This window comes from Eriocheir sinensis, chromosome 24 (assembly GCF_024679095.1).
Source record: "Eriocheir sinensis breed Jianghai 21 chromosome 24, ASM2467909v1, whole genome shotgun sequence".
NCBI lineage: Eukaryota > Metazoa > Arthropoda > Malacostraca > Decapoda > Varunidae > Eriocheir > Eriocheir sinensis.
Genome location: NC_066532.1, coordinates 1,485,788 through 1,507,691, shown reverse-complemented (window position 1 = coordinate 1,507,691; position 21,904 = coordinate 1,485,788). Strand labels below are relative to the sequence as shown.

Genomic DNA, 21,904 nt, shown 5'->3' with positions numbered 1-21,904 from the left:
AGTAACAAGAGATAAAATTGACCCCCAAAAAGAAAGAAATTAAGAGAAAAAGGAAAAGAATGAAAAGAAAAGAATTAGTGTGTGTGTGGGTGGGTGGGTGTGGGTGGGGCGGGGGTGGGGGGTGGGGGGGAAGGGGGGATGGAGTACACGAACGCCAGACAAGAGTAACAAGAGATAAAATTGACCCCCAAAAAGAAAGAAATTAAGAGAAAAAGGAAAAGAATGAAAAGAAAAGAATTAGTGTGTGTGTGTGGGTGTGTGGGGGGGAAGGGGGGATGTAGTCCACTAACGCCAGCCAATAGTAACAAGAGATAAAATTGCCCCCCAAAAAAGAAAGAAATAAAGAGAAAAAGGAAAAGAATGAAAAGAAAAGAATTAGTGTGTGGGTGTGTGGGTGTGCGGGGTGGGGGGTGGGGGGGGAGGGAGGGATGGAGTACACGAACGCCAGACAAGAGTAACAAGAGATAAAATTGAACCCCAAAAAGAAAGAAATTAAGAGAAAACGGAAAAAAGGAAATGAAAGAAAAGGAATAAAGAATGAAAGAAAAAGAAAGAAAGGAAAGAAAGGAAGTGAAAGAAAAGATAAAACTGCCCCAAAGAAGAAAGAAATGAAGATACAAGGGAAAGAAAGGAAAGAAAAAAAGCAAAAAAAGAATGAAAGAAAAAGAAGGAAAGAAAGGAAATGAAAAAAAGATAAAACTAAACCCCCCCAAAAAAAATTAAGAGAAAACGAAAAATAGGAAAGAATGAAAGAAAAAAAAGAAAAAAGAAAGAAAAAAGAAAAGGAGGGATATGAAACGAAAGGAAAAGGAGAAGGATGGAGTAGACTAACGCAAGATGGAGTAAGGTTGACGACGTTGGGAAGAATAAGAAAGAAAAAAAAAGTTAAATAAAGGAGAGGGAAGGAAAAACAGGAAAAGATTAAATAAGAAAGGAGGTGAAAGGGATGAGTTAAATGAAGAAGAGAGATGAAATGGATGGAGTACACGAACGCAAGACAGAGTAAGGTTGACGACGCTGGGAAGAATAAGAAAGAAAAAAAAAGTTAAATAAAGAAGGAGAGGGAAGGAAAAACAGGAAAAGATTAAATAAGAAAGGAGGGGAAAGGGAAGTGTTAAATGAAGAAGAGAGATGAAATGGATGGAGTACACGAACGCCGGACAGAAGTGAGATAAAGAATGGGGTTAAAAAAAGCTTAGTAAAAGGTAGAAAGAGACTTGGTATATAGGAAAGGAATATATAAGGAAGGAAAAAGAGGAGGATGGAGTACACTAACGCAAGATGGAGTAAGGTTGACGACGTTGGGAAGAATAAGAAAGAAAAAAAGTTAAATAGAGAGGAAGATGAGGGAGGAAAAACACAGGAAAAGATTAAGAAAGGAAGGAGGGGAAAGAGATAAGTTAAATGAAGAAGAGAAAGGAGAAGGATGGAGTACACGAACGCCAGAGAGAGCAAAGTGGAGGACGTTTTAGAGAATAGAGAAAAAACAAGTTGAAAGCGAGGAAGGAAAAAGAAGAAAACCACAAAAAGAATATGTAAGAAAAGAAGGAAAATGGATGTGTTAAAGGAAAAAGATGGAGTACACAAACACCAGACAGACTGAGGTGGAGGACGTTGGAGAGAATAGAGAAAAAACAAGTTGAAAGCGAGGAAGGAAAAAGAGGAAAACTACAAAATGAATATGTAAGAAAAGAAGGAAAATGGATGTGTTAAAGGAAAAAGATGGAGTACACAAACACCAGACAGATTGAGGTGGAGGACGTTGGAGAGAATAGAGAAGAAACAAGTTGAAAGCGAGGAAGGAAAAAGAGGAAAACTACAAAATGAATATGTAAGAAAAGAAGGAAAATGGATGTGTTAAAGGATAAGGATGGAGAATACTAACGCCAGACAGATTGAGGTGGAAAGCATTAGGAAGAATTAGGGAGAGAGAAATTAGAATATGATGAAAGAAAGATGAAGATTACAAGGAAGGAAATAAAAAAAGAGGGAAAATGAATGGGTTAGAGGAAGAGAGAGATACACTAATCACACACACACACACACACACACACACACCTTCCTTCCTTCCTCTACTCTTCTTCCTTCCTTCCCTCCTTCAAACGTTTCCTCCATACTTTCTCCATCTCTCTCCCTCCTTTTCCTCCCTCCTTCCCTCCATTATTCATCCTTCCTAACCTCTCTCTCTCTCTCTCTCTCTCTGGTTCTTTCGCGAGGTTCCAAGTCTCTGAACCATATATGAAAACCGGCAAGGTAGGATTGAACACTCGCTCTAACGTATGGTGACATTAAATAGAACATGCTCAGCGAAATGGAAGTCAAGTTGTTTAGTCCACGATGTTTACGAAGGGGAATAAGGCTCTCTGGTGTGTGTGTGTGTGTGTGTGTGTGTGTGTGCTACATTTCTAAAAGGTTTCAATTCTCCACAGTTAGAAATAAACTCAGAAAAATCTTATATAACTCCATGGAAGGGTATTGAATCGTGTGTGTGTGTATTTGTACAGCAGAATCTTATATAATTCCATGAAAGGGTATTGAATCGTGTTTCTTATATTTCTAAAAGGTTCCAATTCTCCACAGTACGAAATAAACACAGCAGAATCTTGTATAACTCCATGAAAGGGTATTGAATCGTGTTTCTTATATTTCTAAAAGGTTTCAATTCTCCACAGTACGAAATAAACTCAGAAAAATCTTATATAACTCCATGGAAGGGTATCGAATCGTGTTTCTTATATTTCTAAAAGGTTCCAATTCTCCACAGTACGAAATAAACACAGCAGAATCTTGTATAACTCCATGAAAGGGTATTGAATCGTGTTTCTTATATTTCTAAAAGGTTCCAATTCTCCACAGTAAGAAATAAACACAGCAGAATCTTATATAACTCCATGGAAGGGTATTGAATCGTGTTTCTTATACTTCTAAAAGGTTCCAATTCTCCACAGTAAGAAATAAACACAGCAGAATCTTATATAACTCCATGGAAGGGTATTGAATAGAGCTTCTTATACTACAAAGGTTTCAAATGACCGAAGTTTAAGATCTCTGTAGGATAGTGTGTAAGGGGGTTGATAAGGGTGTTGGATCGTGTATGACAGTTGTGTTTAAAGGATCGAAGGGTTTAAAGAAGAGATTAGGATCCTGTTTGTATTTTGTTTGGTATTTGAAAAGGGTTCCAACTCTTTTTAGTGCTTGAAGTATTGTAAAAGATATATACTTCTTATCGAAATCCTTCCTTCTTTTCTTTTTTTCTTTCTTTTTCCTTCCTCTATTCCTCTTCCTTCCTTCCTTCCTTCCTCTATTCTTCTTCTTCCTTTCTTTCTTCCTTCCTTCCTTCCTTCCTTTCTCTATTCTTCTTCTTCCTTCCTTCCTTCCTTCCTCTATTCTTCCTTCCTTCCTTCCTTCCTTCCTCTATTCTTCCTTCCTTCCTTTCTCTATTCTTCTTCTTCCTTCCTTCCTTCCTTCCTTCCTCTACTCTTCTTCCTTCCTTCCTCTACTCTTCTTCCTTCCTTCCTCTATTCTTCCTTCCTTTCTTTCTTCCTTCCTTCCTTCATTTCTCTATTCTTTTTCCTTCCTTCCTTCCTTCCTTCCTCTATTCTTCTCCCTTCCTTCCTTCCTCCATCAACCGTTTCCTCCATCCTCTCTCCCTCCCTCTCCTCCTTTTCCTCCCTCCCTCCCTCCATTATTCCTCCTTCCTAACCTTTCTTCTCTCCATTCCTACCTCGTTCATCCCTCCCCCAGCCGTTCCGCCCTACCTTTCTCTCCCTCCCCTTTCCTGCTTTCTCTCCCTCCCTCCCTCCCTTCCCTCCTCGTTCTCTCCCTCGTAAAAAGTCCCCCAACACCCCAACAGCTTCATCATGGAGGGAAAAAATGGAGAGAGAAAGAAATAAAGAGAGAGAAAGAGGAAATATGGAAGAATGAAAGGAAAATGGAAAAAAATTAAGAAAAGGAAAAAAGAATGAAAGGAAAAGAAATAAAAGAAAGGAAGTGAAAGAAAAGATAAAATGTGAAAGGAAACTGACTCTAGGAAATAAAGAAATAGAGAGAAAAGGGAAAGAAAAGAAAAAAAAGAATGAAAGAAAAAAGGAAAGAAAGGAAAAAAATAAAGAAAATAAGGGAAAGAAAGGGAAGGAAAAAGGAAAAAAGAATGAAATAAAAAGAAAAAAGGAAAGAAAGGAAATGAAAAAAAGATACAACTGACCCAAAGAAGAAAAAAAGAAATTAGGAGAAAAAGTAAAAAAGGAAAAGAATGAAAGGAAAAAAAGGGAAAGAATGAAAGATGAAAAAGAAAGAAAAAAAAGTAAAAAAAGATAAAAAGCAAACAAGAGAAAATGACCCCAGGAAAAGATACAAAGATGGAAGAGAGAAAAGGAAAATAAAAAACGAAGGAATAAAAGGAAAAGGAAAATGGAAAAATATAAAGGAAAAGAAAAAAACGAAAGTAAAAAAAAATCCCCAAAGAAGAAAAAAGAAGAAAAAGAGAAAGAAAAATAAAACCGAAAAAGTAAAGAAAGAAAAAGTGAAAGGAAAAAAGGAAAAAAGAGGAAAAAAATAAATAAGAACCGAAAATCCAATATAAGATGATGACTAAATTAAAGGGCAACACACACACACACACACACACACACACACACACACACACACACACACACACACACACACTGACAGAATGTTTTCAAGAAGATTTTGTTGCAAATTTTATGATCCTATGAGAGAGAGAGAGAGAGAGAGAGAGAGAGAGAGAGAGCATTTCCTTTCACCAACACACAATATATTCTCCTTATCACCTTCCTCTTTATCCTACGTCCCATATCTTCTATTTCAGAGTATATACATGTCCTACAAGGCTACTTTATCGTCATTATCCTTCTGCTTCATATTCGTTACGCTAATACCATCTCGCCCATATCACAAGTTCCCCCTCCTCGGCCATTCCCTTCACCCATATCACAAGCTCTCCCTTCCTCGGCCATTCCTTTCGCCCATATCACAAGCTCTCCCTTCCTCGGCCATTCCCTTCGCTCATATCACAAGCTCTCCCTTCCTCGGCCATTCCCTTCACCCATATCACAAGCTCTCCCTTCCTCGGCCATTCCCTTCGCTCATATCACAAGCTCTCCCTTCCTCGGCCATTCCCTTCACCCATATCACAAGCTCTCCCTTCCTCGGCCATTCTCTTCGCTCATATCACAAGCTCTCCCTTCCTCGGCCATTCTCTTCGCTCATATCACAAGCTCTCCCTTCCTCGGCCATTCCCTTCGCTCATATCACAAGCTCTCCCTTCCTCGGCCATTCCCTTCACCCATATCACAAGCTCTCCCTTCCTCGGCCATTCCCTTCCCCCATATCACAAGCTCTCCCTTCCTCGGCCATTTCCCTTCACCCATATCACAAGGTCTCCCTTCCTCGGCCATTCCTTTCACCCATATCACAAGCTCTCCCTTCCTCGGCCATTCCCTTCGCTCATATCACAAGCTCTCCCTTCCTCGGCCATTCCCTTCACCCATATCACAAGCTCTCCCTTCCTCGGCCATTCCCTTCACCCATATCACAAGCTCTCCCTTCCTCAGCCATTCCCTTCACCCATATCACAAGCTCTCCCTTCCTCGGCCATTCACTACAACCACATCACAAGCACTCCCTTCCTCGGCCATCCCCTTCACCCATATTCCAAGCTCTTCCTTCCTCGGCCATTCCCTTCACCCATATCACAAGCTCTCCCTTCCTTGGCCATTCCCTTCACCCATATCACAAACTCTCCCTTCCTTGGCCATTCTCTTTACCCATATCACAAACTCTCCCTTTCTTGGCCATTCTCTTTACCCATATCACAAACTCTCCCTTTCTTGGCCATTCTCTTTACCCATATCACAAACTCTCCCTTTCTTGGCCATTCTCTTTACCCATATCACAAACTCTCCCTTTCTTGGCCATTCTCTTTACCCATATCACAAACTCTCCCTTCCTCGGCCATTCCCTTCACCCATATCACAAGCTCTCCCTTCCTCGGCCATTCCCTTCACCCATATCACAAGCTCTCCCTTCCTCGGCCATTCCCTTCGCTCATATCACAAGCTCTCCCTTCCTCGGCCATTCCCTTCACCCATATCACAAGCTCTCCCTTCCTCGGCCATTCCCTTGACATCAGTTCCAATGATATCAGTCAGTTAGACACGGTTCACTATACAAGCTTTTCATGAACCACTTTTTAGTTAATGGCTACATCCGATACATTAATTTATTTTTTTGGTGAGAGTAATTTAATGGTGAAAGAGTGAGAGGAAAATAGTAATTGGTTTAGTAGGTGTTGATGTTTTTTTTTTGTGTTGGTAATAGATGACGACTCTTAGTGAGGGAGAGCTTGAAACACAACGAAGCGAGGAAGAGTTTAAAAGATTCCGTTGTTTTTTGAGTTGGTAATACTGACAAAGGAAAGCTTGCCCAACAACAAAGGCGAACATATGAGGTGACGTGTTTTTTTTGTGTTGGTAATATTGATATCTCTTAGTGCGGGAGAGCTTAGGGACACATTGAAGGTGAAAAATAGTTCAATAAATAGTTAAGATATTGACGTTATCCTTGGAGCTGATAATACTGAATCTGAATAGCTGCCATGATGTATAGATTCCGAAACCACAAAACACATAACTCATCTATAACTGGAAGGGTTTAACAAAAAAAATGGTATATCCAGGAACATTTAATGAACCTTGAAACGATATATCTACAACGCTAAATCATCCTTGTCCTTATATTTTATACCGAACCTTTCCAATTTTTTTTATACATAAGACTGTGGCAGCGATGACATATAGATTCATAAAACTATTAAAGCGGAAAGGAAAACACGAATAAAAATAACCAAATGAAAAAGAAAAAAGAAAAGAGAAAACAAGAAAATTAAGAAAAGCAAAACAAAACTCGGATAAAAAGATCAGAAAAATCAAGAAAAAATTTAAGAAAAGGAAAAAGGAGAAGGAAAAAAAATAACACTTAGAAAATAAAAAATATCAAGAAAAAAATAGGCAAATGAAAAGAAAAAGTGGATATCAGCGGCTGAGATAAGGGTGTTGAGGCGGCTGTGTGTTGAAACGAAGGAGGGTTGGATAAGAAACAAAAGGATTAGAGGCAAAGGGAGAGTGGGAAAGGAATCAACGAAGGTGCAAGAAAGGGCTGGACTTGGAAGCACAGGAGTACAAGAGCAGGGAAGGCGGTGGCTGAGTAGTCAGAGTGCGGGCGCGGTGTCATGAAGGACCCCGGTTCAAGCCCCGCCCGCCACCACAAGCTAACAGTTTTCACTCATCCCGCATGCTGTCCAGATGACCACCTATCAACCCAAACTCTTCATTAACCATCGGGGGGCAGCATGAGCGAAGCAGGATGGCGCCACTATAAAACACTTGTCTGCGCCATAAGGCCACATTCACACTTGCGGGGGAGGCCACCAGTCCCCGCCAAAACCTACCGACGCCAGAGGTTAAATGTATAAAAAGGGATAGAAGGGAAGACCAAGTTGAAGCTATTGGAAAGTCTTATGAGAAACCTACATGAAAAAAGAGAAAAGGGAATAGAGAGCAGGGAGAATATAACGTTAGGGGAAGGGCAAACACAGAAAACTATAATAATGTAAAACGACTCCAAAAAACCTGTCATAAAATGGTGTACCAATAACAAACATCCCCTGCTATGCTTATGTTCTTATGACCGAGGAAAACGGCACCCGGAAAGCCTCTCATAAACCATGAATATGAAAAGTCTGTCAGAACTAAGAGGGAAAACAGAAAATTACAAGAAAAAAATGAAAAATCTGTTAGAATTAAGAGAGAAAGAAAATTACCAGAAAAATATAATCGGAGTGAAAATTAATAATGTGAATGAAAAAATGAAATAAAATATGAATAAGGAAAAAAATAGGAAGATAAGAGAAAAGTAGGGTAAGAAAAATGAGAAAAAAATAGGAAAATCTGAAAAAAAGAAAAAAATAAGAGGAAGCAGGAAAACAAGAAAAATAAAGAAGAAAAAGAAAAAGAAAAAAGAAAAAACATTAAGACAAAAAAAAGACAAAACTCGGATTAAAAAAAAGAAGAAAAAGACCAAAAAAGAATAAGAAAAACAAGAAAAAGAAGAGAATAAAAGACAACACTGAGAAAATAAGAAAAAAACAAGAAAAATAAGATAATGAAAAGAAAATCACTTAAAACCCCATACAGCTATAACAAACAAACACACAAACAAACATACTCCTATCACTGAATGTCCAGGAGTAAGGCTAATCCAGGGAGGGTCGCCGATCACTTTGCGTTCATAAATACAAAAGAGAAAGGAAAAGAGAAAGGAAAGGGAAGCCAATGGAGAGGAAAGGTGAGTTAGTGAAAGTTTAAAGAGAGAGAGAGAGAGAGAGAGAGAGAACTAAACAAAGAAAGAAAGAAAGAAAGAAAAAGAGGAAGAGAAAAAGAGAAAGAATGAAATAAAAGAGAAAAAAGGAAAATTAAAGAAATATATGAAGAAAAAAAAAGAAAGAAAAGAAAAAGGAGACAAAAAGACAGAAAGAAAGATACAGATAGAGAGAGAGAGAGAGAGAGAGAGAGAGAGAGATTGAAAAAGGGAATTATTTAGTGGAACGGTCTCTCTCTCTCGTAATATTTCACGGTCCGTTTTCTATTCAAGGTCTGAGCGGCATTAAGGGAGACTTAGCTATTTAATTCGGCCTCACTGAAACCCTCTTAGCCTGTCTGTCTGTCTCTGTCTGTCTGTCTGTCTTTGTAATCTCCTATCTTTATTTCCTTCATTCTTTTCTTCTTTCTTTTTTTTTCTTTTAATCTACATCATTATTTTCATCTCTTTCCTTTCCCTTTTCTTTCTTTCCTCATATTTCAATTTCTTTCCTCTCCTTCTTTCCTTCTTTTTTTCCTAGATTATATTTTCTTTTTTCTTTCCTCTATGCTTCCTTATATTCCTTCCATCCTTCTTCTTTTCCTGTCTTTTTTTTCTTTTTATTTCTTCCTTTCATCGTCCCTTCCTTTTCTTCCTTATATATCTAATTTTGTCATTCCCTTTCCCTTCTTGTTCTCCTTTCCTTCCTTCCTTCCTTTCTTTATCCCTTCTAGCTCTCGTTACGTTCCTTCCTTTTTTTCTTCCTTCAGTCCTCTCTTCCTTCCTTCCTTCCTTTCTTCCTTCCTTCTTCCTCTCGTTCCATCCCTTCCTTTTTCCTTCCTTCCTTCCTTCTTTTCTTCCTTCCTTCTTTTCTTCCTTCCTTCCTTCCTTCCTTCCTTCCTTCCTTCTTCCTCTCGTTCCATCCCTTCCTTTTTCCTTCTTTCCTTCCTTCTTCACTTTCGCTTCGTCAAAATCCTTCTCATTAAAAATCTTGTCAAATACATCAGAATTCAGACATATCGTGATTGCTCTCTCTCTCTCTCTCTCTCTCTCTTTGATAACCTCTTTTTTTTTCCTTTTGTTACTGTATTTCTTGTTTTTTTTTTTCCTTCCTTCCTTCTTTTCTTCCTTCCTTCCTTCCTTCCTTCCTTCTTTCTTTCTTTCTTCCTTCCCTCCTTCCTTTGTCTTATTTCTTGCTTTTTCGTATCCATTCTTTCTTTTCTCTCTCCTTCCTTTCCTTTCTTATTAAAACCTATCATACTTTTGTTCTTCTTTTTCTTCTTCTTTCTTCTCTTGATTTTTCTTCTTTCTTCTCCTTCTTCTACTTTTCTACTTTTCATTGTTCTTTTTTCTCTTCTTTTTTCTTATTCTTCTCTTCCTTCAATTCCTCCTCCTCCTCTTCCTCTCCTCTCCTCTCCTCTCCTCTCCACCTCCTCCTCTCAGGTGTTATAATTAAGACTACTATTTTTTTTATAACTTTTTTTCCTTCACTTTTTTTTTTAAACTCTTGCTCGTCTATTTATGTAACGGCGTGTGTGTGTGTAAATGGGGCACTCTTACGCCCCCTTCCTTCCTCCTCTTGTATCTAACCTCCTCTTCCCTCCTTTCCTCTCCTTCCCTCCACCCCACCCCACCCCACACACACGCACACACGCACACACACCCAATATCAATCTAATCTATTCTATCGCTGGACTTTTTCACTCAGTTCTTTTTTTCCATATTTCTCGTCCCATTTTCTGCCGCAAGAGTCGCTACCAACACACGAACTCACACATACTTTCTCTATCACGGAGGGGAGACTGTGAAAATTTGCATAGTTATCCCTTTTATATTAGGAGAGAGAGAGAGAGAGAGAGAGAGAGAGAGAGAGAGAGAGAGAGAGAGAGAGAGAGAGTTACTATGACTTACAAAAAAAAGTCAGATAAGGCGTAAAACGAAAAATTGAAGAGAGAAAATAGAGAGAGAGAGAGAGAGAGAGAGAGAGAGAGAGAGAGAGAGAGAGAGAGAGAGAGAGAGAGAGAGAGCGTTGCCATGGTTAAGAAAATCCAGAATAGGAAAGCGTGAAGAGAAAGAAAACGAAGAAGAAGAACAAGAACAAGAACAAGAACAAGAAAAGAAGAAAAAGAAAAAGAATAAGCAGAAGAAAAAGAAGAAGCAAAAGAACAAGAAGCATAAGAAGAAGAAGAAAAAGAAGAAGAAAAAGATGAGGAAAAACAAAAAAAAAAGAAGAAAAAGGAGAAAAAGAAAAGACGAGGAGAGAAATCTGAAGGCAAAGAATAAGGGAAGGAAAGTTAAGGGAAGAAGAGAGAGTTGAGGGAGAGTTCAATCGAGTTAGGGAGAGAGAGAAAAAAAGATGAATGTTTGAAAGCAGAGGAAAAGAAGAAGAGAAAGAAGAAAAAGATGAGAAATGATGAGAAATTTTTCTTTTCCTTTCCTTTCTTCTTTTCATTTTTCTCTCTCTCTCTCTCTCTCCCTAATCGTACTCGGCCGCTAATCACCTTCTAATGATAGCCGGGATGAAAAACGACCTTCCTCTCGATATTATCAGTCTAATCATTCCCTTTCCTTGTAATTAGGCAGCATCTTTATTTCTCCGTCCCTTGCATTAGTAACCTCAGAACCAGTCTTAATATATCTCATCAGAATTTCCTTTTTTTCAGTTCGTCCAGTTTTCTAATGCAAGAGTTAATCAGCATCATCACTCTTTCATCTCATTAAGTCTTTATATCCTTTTACCTGATTTCTTCTTTTAATTTCGTCCAGTTAACCTCAGAACCAGTCTTAATATATCTCATCAGTATTTCTTTTCTTTCAGTTCGTCCAGTTTTCTAATGCAAGAGTTAATCAGCATCATCACTCTTTCATCTCAGTAAGTCTTTATATCCGTTTACCTGATTTCTTCTTTTAATTTCGTCCAACTAACCTCAGAACCAGTCTTAATATATCTCATCAGTATTTCCATTTTTTTAGTTCGTCCAGTTTTCTAATGCAAGAGTTAATCAGCATCATCACTCTTTCATCTCAGTAAGTCTTTATATCCATTTACTTGACTTCTTTTAATTTCGTCCAACTAACCTCAGAACCAGTCTTATATATCTCATCAATATTTCTTTTCTTTCAGTTCGTCCAATTTTCTAATGCAAGAGTTAATCAGCATCATCACTCTTTCATCTCAGTAAGTCTTTATATCCTTTTACCTGATTTCTCCATTTAATTTCGTCCAACTTCCTTATGCAGAGTTGACCAGTGTGTTTATTGTCTCATACATTCACTAGTAGCCCAAGAAATGATACATATATTCTTATTCTATGTTTCTGTTAACTCGTTCAGATTCCTAATGCAAGAGTTAACCAGCATCTTCACTCTTTCATCTCGTCTTCTAAGGAACAGTCTTTTTACATATGATTCAAGTTTCAACAATATATTTCTTCATTGAATTTAGTCCAAGTTCCTAATGCAAGAGTTAACCAGCACCTTCACTCTTTCATCTCGTCTTCTAAGGAACAGTCTTTTTACATATGATTCAAGTTTCAACAATATATTTCTTCACTGAATTTAGTCCAAGTTCCTAATACAAGAGTTAACCAGCATCTTCACTCTTTCATCCCCTTCACTCGTACACTATGAAACATCCAAAATTCCTTTCACACTATTTTCTACTAGATATATTGATAGACATAGAGGAACAGAGAGATAGATAGATAGATAGACAGATAGATATAGATAGATAAATATAGAGATAGATAGACGGATAAAGTGGAAGGAAGAAGGAAAAAAACTCAATAAATCAAGCAAAACACACACACACACACACACACACACACACACACACACACACACACACACAAACACACACACACGCGCACACACACACACACACACACTCCCTCCCCACCCCCACCCCCCCTTCCCCCACACATTCCTATCCCCCACTATTTACTTTCAGTCTCACCCACAAGTAAAAAAATAATAAAAAAAAGAAAAAAAGAAAGAGCAAAACTTTTCAATGGTGAGAACAGAGCGAGAGTCTTCAAGTTCAAGTCTCGATTTAGATCTTGAGGAGAAGAAGGAGGAGGAGGAGGAGAGGAGAGAGAGAGAGAGAGAGAGAGAGAGAGAGAGACTTCATACAAGAGACTCTCACCATTGTTGCCAAACTGCGATTTAGCCTCAGAGGAACAAATCCGAGAGGAGGAGGAGGAGGAGGAGGACCAGGAGGAGGAGGAGGAGGACCAGGAGGAGGAGGAGGAAGATATGAGGAGAAAATAATGCCAAAAACGTCTAGTTGAGAGGAGGAGGAAGAGGAGGAGGAGGAAGAGGAGGATGATGATGATGATGAGGAGGAGGAGGAAACATGGAAACATCAACGTGAAGAGGTTGAGTCGCTCGAGTGGAGGAGATGGAGGAGCAGGAGGAGGAGGAGGAGGAGCAGGAGGAGGAGGAGGAAGATATGAGGAGAAAATAATGCAAAAAACGACAAGTTGAGAGGAGGAGGAGGAGGAGGGAGGAAGGGGTGAAACGAAGGAAGGAGGAATGGAAGAAGAGAAAGAGAGAAGGAGTAAGAAAGAGGAAGAGGGGAAGGAAGGAAGGAAGGAAGGAAGGAAGGAAAGAAGAAAGGAAGGAAAGAAGAAAGAAAGAAGAAAGAGCGGAGTAGGAAAGAGGAGGAGGAGGGAGAGAAAGGAATATAATGAAGGAAGGAAGGAAGGAAGGAAGGAAGGAAGGAAGGAAGGAGAGAAAGAAGAAAGGGATGCAAACAACATTAAACACTGAAGAAAATAGGAAAATAAAGGAGGAGAGGAGAGGGAGGGAAGGAGGGAGGTATAGAGGGAAGGAAGAGATAGAAGAAGAGAAAGGAGGAAGGAAGGAAGAACGCAGGAGGAGAAGGAAGGGAGGAGGAATAAAGACAAATGAACCGTGAAGGAAAGACATAAAGGAAAGGAAAAGGAAGAAGAAGAAGAAGAAGAAGAAGAAAAAGAACAAGAAAGAGAACAAGAACAAGAACAAGAAGAAAAAGAAAAAGAAGAAAAAGAAGAACAAGAAGAACAAGAACAAGAAAAAGAAGAAGATGGAGGAGACGAAGAAAAGAAAAAGAAAAAAGGAAGAAAAAATAATAGATAAAGAAGGAAGGAGAAGACAAAGAAGAAAATGAAGAAGACAAGAATGGCTAAAAAAAATAATAAGCAAAAAAACGAAGAAAATTACGAAAAAAGAAAGGAAGAAAAAAAGAAAAGGGAAGAAAAGAAGAAGACAAGAAGTGAGAAAGGAAGAAAATATTAAAGTTAACCTTATTACGAGCCATAAATTAGAGAGAGAGAGAGAGAGAGAGAGAGAGAAGGAAGACAAAGGGAAGAGTCCAGGACGTTTCATATAAAGAGGAAGAAAATACTTAGACAAGGATGAAAAGATGAAGAAAAAAAAAACAGAATAATGAATGAAAAATAAAAACCAAACGTCGACTTAAAATGGACTGAAGGACAATAAAGGAAAATAAAAGGAGAAAAAAGGAAAATAAAGGAAAAAAAAAAGAATATTAAAAAAAGGAAAAAATACAGGAAAATAAAAACAGTACAAGGGAAATTCAACACGAACCAGACGAGTACAGCTCACGCCCCGTACACTACAAGCAGGTCAAACTAGGTTACCCCCACGCCGCGCCACACAGGTACTCACGTCGGGGTTGTTGGTGTTCTTCCAGTAGAGGTAGAAGCCTTGGGGGTCCACCTTCACCACAACGTGCATCCCCGCCGAGCTGTCCTGTGGGGGGAGAGAGGGAGAGGAGTAAGCCCGTGGGGTCAGTGTAGGGAGGAGTAGAGAAGTGAAGGGCCGGATTCATCAAGCAACAACAAGACCGGTCGCTGGTGAGTCTTTCAGTAAATCTGTCCTCTGCGAATGATCGTTGTGTTTACGCTCCTCCGATGACAATGAGGTACTTTTTTTACAACAAAGGAGACAGCTCAAGGGCACAAAAAAAATGAAACAATAATAAAAAAAAAGCCCGCTACTCGCTGCTCCTAAAAAGAATCCAAAGAGGTGGCCGAAAGAGAGGTCAATTTTGGGAGGAGAGGTGTCCTGTGACTGAGTAAGGAGAAAGAGAATGAGTGAGACCGTGGACTGTACAGCGATATCATGCACACACGAAACACACACAAATACATACAGTAAAACACACCTAACCCATCGCGTCCCGTCCATCAAGCGAGTCTCTCTCCATAAAATCATCAACACATCAATCACCTCGGTATTTCCAGCACCAAAACCTGTCACCTCATATTTTTAACCCTCGTATCAGCCTCCGTCAACACTACCATGGCCGATCCGTCTTTTGAACCCATTATTAGTCTTGGTAACAGATTTGGGCCAGAAACAGGTAAATACGCGGCTCTGAGTACGATAACCTGGCACCGTGGACTGTACAACGATATCATGCACACACGAAACACACAAATGCAAACAGTAAAACACAACTAGCCCATCGCGTCTCGTCCATCAAGTTTAGGAGCAGCGAGTAGCGGGCTTTTTATTATTATTATTATTATTGTTTTCTTTTTCTGTGCCCTTGAGCTGTCTCCTTTGTTGTAAAAAAAAAAAAAGTGAGCCTCTCTTCATAAATTCATCAACACATCAATCACCTCGGTATTTCCAGCACCAAAACCTATCACCTCATATTTTTGCATCTTCGTATCAGTCTCCGTCAACACTACCGCGGCCGATCCGTCTTTTGAACCCATTTTTGAGGGCGTGGTTACTTGGTCTTGTTGACAGTTTCGTATGACTATTTCACGACAGATTTTGGTATTTTGTTAACTTTGCGAGAATCCAACACTTTCTAACAAACTCCTTAACAAAAATGGACGTTAAAAATCAAAACTGTCTTCATAACTCCATCGTGTCACGTCCATCAAGCGAGTCTCTCTTCATAGAATCATCACCAGATCAATCACCTCGGTATTTCCAGCACCAAAGCCTATCACCTCATTTTTTAACCCTCGTATCAGTCTCCGTCAACACTACCTTGGCTGACCCGTCTTTTGAAACCATTTTTGAGGGCGTGGTTACTTGGTCTTGTTGATAGTTTCGTATGACTATTTCACGACTGGCTTTGATAGTATATCGCCTTAACTTTGCGAGAATTCAACACTTTCTAATAAACTCCTTAACACAAATGGACGTTAAAAATCAAAAATGTCTCCATAAATGTTAATAAATGTTAATACGACATTTAAACAGCTTAGAATATATTAGAGAGAAAGGGAGAATAGAAAGAAGTAGAGAGAGAGAGAGAGAGAGAGAGAGAGAAGACAGACAGGTTAGTTTACGCGTAGAGAGGGAAAGGGGCAGGAGGAGGAGGAGGAGGAGGAGGAGGAGGAGGAGGAGGAGGAGGAAAATGGAATGCCTGGAAATATGCGATAAAGGTAAAGTAAATAGAATATGGAGGAGGAGGAGGAGGAGGAGGAGGAGGAGGAGGAGGAGGAGGAGGAGGAGGAGGAGGAGGAGGAGGAGGAGGGAGACGAAGATGATGAACAGGAAGGAAAAAAAAGAACAAGGAAGAGAGGAAGAAAATTAATAAAAAAGAAAAAAAAAATGGAGGAAAATAAATAACGAGGAAAACTTAAATAAAAAAGAAGACAAAGGGAAAGGAGAAGAAGAAGAGGAGGAGGAGGAGGGAGGAGGAGGAAAAAAAGGAGGAGGAAGGTGAAGAGAAAAAAAGAAGAGAAGGAGATGAGGAGAAAGAGAAGAAAAAAGGGAGGAAGAGGAGGACGAGGAGGAAGAGGAGAGATGAAGAAAAGAAGAAAGGAAGAGAAGATATAAGAAAAAAGAAAGAAGAAAAAGATGAAAATAAAGAAAACGAAGCCGAAGAAAAAGAAGAAAAGAACAAGAAGAAGAGAAAGCAGAAGAAGAAGAAGAAGAAGAAGAAGAAGATTAAAGAAGAAAAAGAAAATAAAGAAGACGAAGAGAACGAAACAAAAGAAAAAGAAAAAGAAGAAGAAGAAGTAGAAAAAAAAAGAAGAGGAAGAGGAGGAGGAGGAAGAGGAGGGAGGGACAAAGTCTTTTCTTCCTCCCCCATTAAGAAAATGAAAGTGACACCTTCCCTTCAGAGGCCTCACTCCAGACAATCGACGGAGGAGGAGGAGGAGGAGGAGGAGGAGAAGGAGGAGGAGGAGGAGGAGGAGGGAGAAGAAATAAAAGAAAGAGAGAGAGAGAGAGAGAGAGAGAGAGAGAGAGAGAGAGAGAGAGAGAGAGAGAGAGAGACAACCCACACACACACACACACACACACACACACACACACACACACACACACACACACACACACACACACACACACATTTCTCCGTATTCCAACTTTTCCGGTAATGTTTTCATCTCTCTCTCTCTCTCTCATCGCCGCCATATTCTCCACCTCATCTTTTTTTCAACTTCCTCAAAAATTCTTCCTTCCTCCTCCTCCTCCTCCTCCTCCTCCTCCTCCTCCTCCTCCTCTTCCTTGTCCTGGTCGTTCTCCTTTTTCATTGCTCTTCTACATGCTTTTCTCTTTTCCTCTCCTCCTCCTCCTCCTCCTCCTCCTCCTCCTCCTCCTGGTCGTTCTCCTTTTTCATTCCTCTTCTAAATGCTTTTCTCTTTTTTTCTCCTCCTCCTCCTCCTCCTCCTCCTCCTCCTCCTCCTCCTCCTCCTCCCAGCACTGCAAGACACCTAAGGAGAAGCAACACAGCAGAACGCAACACAAAGAAACACTATAATATACAAGTAAGTTAAATTTAGCAAAACAAGGCAAATAAATGAAATATAAAAAAATATCCAGAAGAGAGAACAAGTTGAATTTAAAGAGGAAAAACTGTATTGCAACACTTAACAGCAACACAACAAAACGTCACATTAGCAACACAACACGACATATGACTTTAGTAACACACATTAGCAACGCAACACAACATCACTAAAATAACAACATAACATTAGTAACACACATAGCAACGCAACACATCAGTAAAATAACAACATATGACATTAGTAACACACATAACAACACAACAAGTCACAATAGCAACACAACACGACGTTATATCAGCAACAGAACAACATATAACATTAGTAACACACAGCAACACAACAGCAACACATAATTAACAAAAAAAAAAGACTAAACACCAGAAATAGCAACACAAACAAGTCACCAAGTTTAGCGACCCCCCAAAAACGGACAACACAAAACATTATATCAATTTAGCAACACAAAAATTACAAGACAAAAAAATTTATCAAGTTAGAAGAAGAAGAAGAAGACAATATGAATACTAAGAAGAAAAAATAGGAAGACGAAAAAGGAAAAGAGGGAAAGGAAGAAGTTAATAAAAAAAAGAAGAAGAAGAAGAAGAAGTTAATAAGGAGAAGAGGTAGAAGATTAAAAAGAAAGATTAATAATAAGAGAAGAAGAAGAAGAAGAAAAAGAAGAAGAAAAGAAAAAAATAACAAGAGAAAAAGAAGAAAAAGAGCAAGATTAATAATAAAAGAAGAAGAAAAAGAAAACGAAGAAGAAAAAGAAAAGAAAAAAATAACACGGAGAAAAAAAGAAAAAGAGCAAGAACAAGAAGAAAAACAAAAAAGAATCGTAATTCGCAACACAAGTAACACAACACAAGTATCACAACACAAGTATCACAACACAAGTATCACAACACATGTAACACAACACAAGTATCACAACACAAGTATCACAACACAAGTATCACAACACAAGTATCACAACACAAGTATCACAACACAAGTATCGCAACACAAGTATCATCACATTAGCAACACAAAATAAAGCAAGGTGGTCGAAAACGGGACAGAATTTAAAGAGGAAAAAAAGAGAAAAATAATACCTGAGAGAAAGTTTTAATTACACGAATACTTTCACTCTAAAGAATTATATATAGAGTTTTTTTTCTTCCTTTTCGCCTTCTTAAAATGTTCACCTTCTTCTTCATCATCATCATCATCATTGTTACTGTTCATCTTTCCTTTTTCTTCTTTTTCTTCTTCTTTTTCTTCTTCTTCTTCCTCGCCTTCTTAACCTTCAACTCTTCTTTTTTTCTCTTCTTCTTCTTCTTCTTCTTTTTCTTCTTCTACTTCTCGTTTTCTTTTCCTTCTTCTTCTTCATCGTCTTCTTCTTCTTCTCCTAATTCTTGTTTTCTTCTTCTTCGTCTTCTTCTTCTTTTTCCTCGCCTTCTCAACCTTATCCTCTTCTTCTTTCTATCCTTCTTCTTGTTCTTCTTTTTCTTCTTCTTCGTCTTTTTCTTCTTCTTCCTCTAGTTGTTGACCTTTTCCTCTCCTTGCTGTTCTTGTTTTTTTTTCTCCTCCTCCTCCTCCTCCTCCTCCTCCTCCTCCTCCTCCTCAGTCATCCTAATTAGTGCTATTTATAAACCATTACTGTCATACTACCCATCGAGAGAGAGAGAGAGAGAGAGAGAGAGAGAGAGAGAGAGAGAGAGAGAGAGAGAGAGAGAGTGACGCTTGCAAACTAGTTATTGAGTGAAGGAATACAATCTTAGCTCTCTCTCTCTCTCTCTTCTTTTTCTATTTCTTTGATATTTCATTTTTTTCTTCTTTCCTTTTTTCATTTTCCTTCCTTTTCTTACACTTTATTTTCCTCTTTTTTTTCCAGTTTATTCCCATTATTTTCATTTATAATTTCTATTCTCTTCCTTTCTCCTCATTTCTCCTTCGTTCTTTTCCTTTCCTTCTATGTCTTTTCTCCCTTTTCATTGCTCTCCCTTCCATTCCCTTCTCTTTTCATTTTTCCTTTCCTTTCCCTTTCCTTCCTTTCCTTTCCCTTCCCTTCCCTTCCCTTTCCTTCCTTTCCCTTCCCTTTCCTTCCTTTCCTTTCCCTTCCCTTCCCTTCCCTTCCTTTCCTTTCCTTTCCCTTTCCTTTCCCTTCCTTTCCCTTTCCTTCCTTTCTCTTCCCTTCCCTTCCCTTCCTTTCCCTTCCCTTCCCTTTCCTTCCTTTCCTTTCCTTCCTTTCCTTCCTTTCCTTCCTTTTCCTTTCCTCCCTTCCTTCCTTCCTTCCTCCCTTCCTTCCTTTCCTTCCTTTCTCCGTCCCTCCCTCCCTTCCTTCCTTTCTTCCCTTCCTTCCTTCCCCTTCCTTCTCTTCCTTTCCTTCCTTTCCTTCCTTCCTTCCTTCCTTTCCCTTCCCTTTCCTTCCTTTCCTTTCCCTTCCCTTCCCTTTCCTTCCTTTCTCTTCCCTTCCCTTCCCTTCCCCTCCCTTCCCTTCTCTTCCATTCCTTTCCCTTCCCTTCCCTTCCCTTACCTTTCTCTCCCTTCACTTCACTTCCCTTCCCTTCCTTTCCCTTCCCTTCTCTCAACCTTCCCTTCCCTTCCCTTCCCTTCCCCTCCCTTGCCTTCTCTTCCATTCCTTTCCCTTCCCTTCCCTTCCCTTCAATTTCCTTCACCGTCTCTCTTCAGATATTCCTTTTCTTCCTCTCCCTTTCTTCTCCTTCTCTTCATCCTTTTTCTCTCCATCAATTTCTTCTTTCATCTCCTTACTCCTTCCTTCCTTCTCCTCTTCTTCTTCCCTTCCTTCCCCTCCATTACCTCCTTCTCCTTATTTATCTTCTCTCCCATCTCTTCCATCTTCCTTCCCCTCTCTCACTTCTCCTTCGTTTGACCTCTCTCTCTCTCTCTCTCTCTCTCTCTCTCTCTCTCTCTCTCTCTCTCTCTCTCTACACACACACACACACACTTCTTTCTTTCTTCTTTCATCTCCTCCTCCTCCTCCTCCTCCTCCTCTTCTTTCTCTTTTTCGGAAATCGTGAAGAAAGAGAATTTAACCACTTCAAGAAAAGACGTCATTCTCTCTCTCTCTCTCTCTCTCTCTCTCTCTCTCTCTCTCTCTCAAAACAGTAAGATTAAAACAAAGAAGAGAGAGAGAGAGAGAGAGAGGCTCCGGGCAACATAAGATCAATTAATAAAGAGACTTAAGGGTACCTGGACAGTGTGTGATAAAGGAGGAAGAGGAGGAGGAGGAGGAGGAGGAGGAGGAGGAGGGGAAGAAATTGGAAGAGCCGAAGGGGTAAGACATGTAGAAGAAAATAGAAGAAGAAAAGAAGAAGAAGAAGAAGAAGAAGAAGAAGAAGAAGAAGAAGAAGAAGAAGAAGAAGAAGAAGAAGATTAAATAAGGGTGAAGAAAAAGAAATGAAAATGCAAAAGAAAAAGATAATGAAGAAGAGAAAAAAGAAAAAGCAGAAAAAGCAGAAAAAGGAGAAGAAGAAGAAGAAGAAGAAGAAGAAGAAGAAGAAGAAGAAGAATGAAGAGTATGGAAAAGAACAAGAGGAAAAAGACCGAGAATAAAAAACAAAAGAAAATGTAAAAGAGAAAATAAAAAGAAGAAAAGAACAAGAATAAAAAAGGAAAGAAAATTGCTCGATATCAGAAAAAAGGAAAAAAAAAAAAAAAAAAGAGAAAGAAATAGAGAAGCGATCGTGTGTGTGTGTGTGTGTGTGTGTGTGTGTGTGTGTGTGTGTGTGTGTGTGTGTGTGTGTGTAACAAGAGACAGGCCATCCAACCCTTTCTATTCATGGTGTGCCCTTTTGTTCTCTCTCTCTCTCTCTCTCTCTCTCTCTCTCTCTCTCTCTCTCTGACATGATTAATTCTGAGCTTCTTCTTTTCACCTCCACAAATTTATTTTCGTCCCTGACTCAATTCAGTGACCAGAACTGCACTGCATATTACGAGGAGGAGGAGGAGGAGGAGGAGGAGGAGGAGGAGGAGGCTAGGAGAGGTGAGGAGAGGAGAGGAGGAAGAAGTGTAAAAGGAGGAGGAGGAGGAGGAAGAGGAGGAGGAGGTGGTGGTGGTGGTAGAGGAGGCGAGGAGAGGAGGAGGAAGAGGTGTAAAAGGAGGAGGAGGGGAAGGAGGAGGAGGAGGAGGAGGAGGAGGAGGAGGAGGAGGAGGAGGAGGGAACATATAAGGGTTTTAAAACGGGGAATATTTAATAAGTGGAAAGGAAAAAAAAATGCATGAAAGGAGGAGGAGGAGGAGGAGGAGGAAGAGGAAGAAGAAGAGGAAGAGGAGGAAAGGGTAGAGAGGGCGACGAAAGGGAAAAAGCTAATAAAAGATAAGAAAAGGATATTAAGCTGAAAATATTAATAAAAGAAGAGAAGGAGGAGGAGGAGGAGGAGAAGGAAGTGGAGAAGAAGAAGGAATAGGAGGAGGAGGAGGAAGAGGAGGAGTCTTTTAGCTTATAACGAGACAACCTGCTTTAGTAATCTCATCAATTCATCAAGTTTTTTAATGACCTGCATATTCAAGTTTTTCAGTAACCTGCAAATTCATCAAGTTTTTCAATGTTCATCAAGTTCTTCAAGTTTTTCAATGTTCATCAAGTTCTTCAAGTTTTTCAATATTCATCAAGTTCTTCAAGTTTTTCAATGACCTGCAAATTCATCAAGTTTTTCAATGACCTGCAAATTCATCAAGTTCTTCAAGTTTTTCAAGCTTTCCAATGACCTGCAAATTCATCAAGTTCTCAAGTTTTTCAATGTTCATCAAGTTC

General features: G+C 39.4%; 1 protein-coding gene across 11 annotated transcripts in view; it reads right to left on the bottom strand.

Moving 5' to 3' along the window:
* The window catches only part of LOC127002705 (1-phosphatidylinositol 4,5-bisphosphate phosphodiesterase classes I and II-like), a 148,313-nt gene extending 134,116 nt beyond the window's left edge, over positions 1-14,197 (bottom strand). For all 11 annotated transcript variants that reach the window (XM_050868780.1, XM_050868789.1, XM_050868781.1 and 8 more), the window contains exon 1: positions 14,047-14,197. In XM_050868780.1, coding sequence (XP_050724737.1) covers positions 14,047-14,115 — 69 coding nt within the window. In that variant the 5' untranslated portion in view covers positions 14,116-14,197. The remainder of the gene's footprint in view (positions 1-14,046) is intronic.
* Between the last annotated feature and the right edge of the window lie 7,707 nt (positions 14,198-21,904).